Consider the following 4,823-nt stretch of genomic DNA (forward strand, 5'->3'; position numbering starts at 1 on the left):
CGCCAAGCGGGCCGCATACGGCCCTCGAGAGCCTCCAGTGCGGCCCGCGACGCTCACGCTGTTGTTATCATTTTAAGAAACTGTCTAATTAAAAAAAAGTTGTAACAGTAAAATATGTTCAAATATTAATTACTGTAATAGTCAGTTACATTAAAAACTTTAAATTGTAAATTGGTTGAGGTTTAAACTGTTTGTAAATTGCAATCACGAATGACCGCGTTGACCGTTTATTTTTTGACATTTCTCTTTTTGACAGTTAAGATAAACAGACTATGGTATGACACGTTATTAAATTAGAATTTTTAACTACCTACACAAGGATTTGATTTTGAAGAGAAGTTTTTTTCAAAATTTGTTAATAGGTAATTTTCATTGCTTTGTAGGCAACGATCTAGCAACCATTTTTTATGCATTGAATAGAAATAGGCAACAATCTACACAAACGCTGTCACGAATTGTAACAACAAAGTAGCCATCCACATCGCATCACAAATGGGGTCCAGGAAAAAAACAGATGTAAGAAATAAATTTCATTTATTTTTTGTTTGCATGTTTATTTAACTAACACTGACATTCAAAAGGAAGAGAAGTTAAAAAGATGTCGCCTAGCTAAGTTTCGCTTCAAACGCCTAGTGCACGTAGTGATCTGCAATCGCTACTGGATCACCGAAATCGAAGACCGTGAAATCGGCAATAATGTGCATCGAAACGTTGCAGTTATCGGCCAGCGGCTCACTCACAAAGGGACACTTACGATAATTGTATGTAGTTCAAGGTATTCCCGAATTGCAGTGGTCGTTGCTTTAATAGATTATGTGGATGTTGTTTTTTTTCTTTATCAGGAAAAGGAGATTCTCAACAGCCCCCCAGCAGAGCGTACAAGAAATCACCGACGGCTTCTGACCAAAGCCTTGAGGAGGATAGAATGCCTTCGGGATATAAGCTTGGAACAGCTTGACGACTTTGCTGGCTGTGCTACATTCAAATATTTTGGTGCAGGAAGAGTTATTCTACGAGAAGGCCAGCAACCGCATGCAGTTTATTTCTTGGCCAATGGAGAGGTCGTCGTCAGTCGAGTAAGATGGGACAATGTAAGTTTTCGATCGGGAATGGTGTTTCTTTCATTAGAATGACTCGATTTCAATTCATATTTTTTACATCGGCGATTAATATCGTTTCTCATCTCACCTAGATCTATCGTACATATAACGATACACCATGTGGGGTTCGTGTACGTGGGCAAATGTTTGGTGAAATTGCTTTACTTCATCATTGTCCACGGACAGCTACTTGCAGCACAGCCAGTAAGCAGTAATTTTTAGCTTCGAAATATTTTCACGCCCGCGTAATTTCCATGTTGTTTGCTCATTTTAGCCGACTGCGAATTATTGTGCCTCTCTCGGAAAGATTTCGATCGCATTCTAAAACATACGCTGCTGGAACGTTGGCAACAGATGCAACTTGCATTGGAGCGGTTTGATTACTTCAAATATTGGACCAGTGCTCAGGTACGCAAATCGTGAGACACTCGATGAATTTTTGCGTGCTATCATATTCGTGTTCACTTTTGCAACATAGGTCAGGGAGTGTTGTCTGCTAAGCCGAATCGTTACGTTCGAGTCTCAACAGAAGCTTCCGGTGGATACCGACAAAACGTATGGATACTTCGTGCTAAGTGGCCTATGTATGATACTGCAGTGTTTGACAGTGTCCAAAAGGAGCGGATCCTACAGGCTGTTACCGATTGCGACTAACGAATCATTCGTCGCTAAACAAACGTCTGCTGACTTGGATGATTCTAAGGTAAAGGGTGACTAATTTGGCATTGTTCATTGTTTTTTTTCCTATAAACTTAGTGCACGTACTGCTTTCCAGCTCTCTCAAAGGCAAACAATTGAACACCGGTTTATAGATGTTGGCACCTTTGGCTGCGGCTCTGTGTTTGGACTCGGGGAAACCATGCCGCATCGAATGGTGGTAGCCCGTAACCGAGTGCAATGTTTGATGATTCCGCGTGGTTGGTTATTAGAGAAGGAGCAGAATGTGGGTAACACTTGGTTGCGAATTCGCATGAAGCTCGATATGGCCATCCCGAGGGATCGACTTTTTGAGCTGTTCATGCGTGATCAAAACTGGCAGCGTTACCGAAAGACTCTGGTGCGCGAATTCGTCCATCGAAATTCACGCCAAAACCTAACGCAGTTTGCTGATGTGCCGATTATATGTCAAATAGAGCAAGAAATGGTTTAATTTTGCAAACGGAAGCACTGGAAACTATGCTAAATGGTTTAATTCCAAATTGCACAGTGTTTGTAAGAGAAGATTTAAAATAGGTTTTCGGGAAGTACGGAGCGCCAGTAGCACGTATATAGCAGATTGTAAATCAATGGTGGACACGGTTGAAAGATTAAATTTCATTACTAACCTCTGCATAGTGAGGTCGCAGCAATTATACTGCATGATAAAAAATCAAATCCTGTAAAGTTTAACAAAATTCATACAGATATTTTACATCATAACTAGATAGTTGCTTTCTTTTTTGTTTGAATATTTAGACTATACTGCAATAAATACAACACAAAGATGTTTAAGCACGTAAATGTAAAAAAAAACTTAAATGCATTAATCTGTTTTCCTAGTCACAGACGCTAAACAAAATACACACTAGCGTTTCAAATAAAACCAACTAGAAATAAAGCAAAGCCGTATGTCGCGTGGTGGATATAACGGTGGGCGGAGTAGGCGGCCGCCTCACCGTGAAGGAGGCCCCGAAAAAAGCTGTTAAGTAGCGATAGTGTATAAAGTGTAAAAGTACTAGGGGTCCCAAAGTGTAACAAAAGGGGCCTCTGGAGATATTGGAATGCAACCCCACACTCCACCCCACCCCACCCACCACCGTCGGTCAACAGTTCAAAACGCGTTGGATCTTAACCAAAAAACGTGAGACATATTTCGGTCCTCCTTTAGCTTTATCACATCTTGATACTATAATTTTAAATTATTTAAGATAAACGCCCCACGATTTTCGGTCAAAAAATCTCGACATTTAATAAAAATTACCTAAATTTGTGTGCTTTTAAAAACATGCGTCTTAATTTTTTTTTTACGTTTTATTATTTTAAGAGCAGCGAATCACTTACTGAACCACTGTTTACTGTGCATACTGTCCTACAAAAATATAATAATTAAACCATGTTCAAATTTTTTCTTTCGTTTCAACGGCCAGACCATATCGACTACTTTTACTTCGTAGCGGGTGCTAAGTGAAAACGGTCCAGTTTCCATTTAATCTCGGTCCTATCATGTGGGACTGGCATCGCTACCAAATACACCATCAAACTAAGCCAAATGTTCAAATATACATTCCATGGAAATAAAAAGGTATAGTCTATATAATCTTACAAATGAGTATAATTTTCCATGACCCAAAATTATATAAATAGTTGTGCAATGGTTTTAAGCACTTTTTCGCCATTTGCCTACTTCAGATATGAATCATGATCAGGAATTATCACAATTCTGCAGTTGAACCGATATCTGAGGATTATCCTTCTTCTCTTATAATAATACTCTGGTGTTTCAACGATTTTTGCGATGAAGGTTTCCTAAGAACATTCACGAAATTGGTCTGCAAAAGCGAAACGTTTCCGTAAATGAAAACCCAAAGAACACTAGAATAAGAGTTTCGGAAATGTTGTAAATCTTTCCGGGAGACTGTCTTGTATGGGCGATGAGATACACGTGAACGACGCGATAACAGAACGTAATGCCACAACACCTTTCTAGCGAACCGTCCTCGAAAGTTCAACTCACTATACGTTTAAACGAAAAGTGGCTAAATCTATGCATTTTGATACAGTATTTATATGGTCTATGCTGTGGAGGATCGTCGAGAAGAAAATCAATTTTCTATCGTATATGCCACAAAAAGTCGTCAATCAAACAAGAACAGGAGAAGACGGCTGAGTACAACGCTGCTTAGAGGATGCTAACGATTTACCATAATCTGATAATCCTCAAAGATTGTCTCGAAAAGCAGCGTCGTATGTGGGCTTTTCTGCAGTGCCAGAATTCGCACATTGTTCCGATATGTCAAAAACGCATGAATTGAGTGGCCGCAAAGGGAGGGTTAAGGAGGTTGAAGGGAGGTTTAAGGTTTTGAATGTGAATCGGGCTTTATTTCGAGCCCTTCAAATCTTTCCGCCAGCACAGCAGTGAAAATAGAGCTTTTGTGGTTGTGCTGACTGTGGGAATACTACATCTCATGCACTGTTAGGAGGTACTCGTCTCAGAGAAAACTTACGTTGTGTTATATTTTAGCGTGTTAGTTTTGATTGTTTTAGATTACCCGTCCCCTCGCTATTTTACTCAATCTGTAATGGTGTTCTACCGTTTTCAAATCTACGTTTCCGTGTTCGTTTTCGTGTTTTTTCTGCAATCTGATGTTGAACTACATTTAAGTGCTCTTTTTGAGCATGAACGTTTTTGCGACTTGTACTAAAAAACGCAACACAAGATTCAGGACACAACGAATAAATTACGTTTTTAGTACATTGAAAGCTGTACGATTTCAGTACTACCGGTCCATGTGAAGTAGGACTTAAATTCATTCTGATGATCAGATGGCTAGTTCCGATCTGCTTCTAGAATATGTTTGACTCAGACTTGGTCCTTTCGTAAATGCTATAACTATAATGCTATAATATCTTGCTCACTCGCTTGGTTTTTGCCTGATGCAATTAGTTTTTAATTCTTAAGTGGAATCTATTTCTGGTGCAATCTCTGTCCTGCACTAGAGATTTTTAGGACTTTTCTGTAATTCA

General features: G+C 39.5%; 1 protein-coding gene across 1 annotated transcript; it reads left to right on the forward strand.

The window, feature by feature from the left end:
* The first annotated feature begins 492 nt into the window (after positions 1–492).
* On the forward strand, positions 493–2,250 carry LOC128707588 (cGMP-dependent protein kinase egl-4-like). Its single transcript, XM_053802545.1, has 7 exons — positions 493–516; positions 582–761; positions 843–1,091; positions 1,193–1,304; positions 1,375–1,508; positions 1,579–1,803; positions 1,876–2,250. Exons 1-7 carry the CDS (start codon positions 493–495, stop codon positions 2,248–2,250), a joined length of 1,299 nt encoding a protein of 432 aa, XP_053658520.1.
* The last annotated feature ends 2,573 nt before the right edge of the window (positions 2,251–4,823 follow it).

Source organism: Anopheles marshallii, chromosome 2 (assembly GCF_943734725.1).
Source record: "Anopheles marshallii chromosome 2, idAnoMarsDA_429_01, whole genome shotgun sequence".
Classification (NCBI taxonomy): domain Eukaryota; kingdom Metazoa; phylum Arthropoda; class Insecta; order Diptera; family Culicidae; genus Anopheles; species Anopheles marshallii.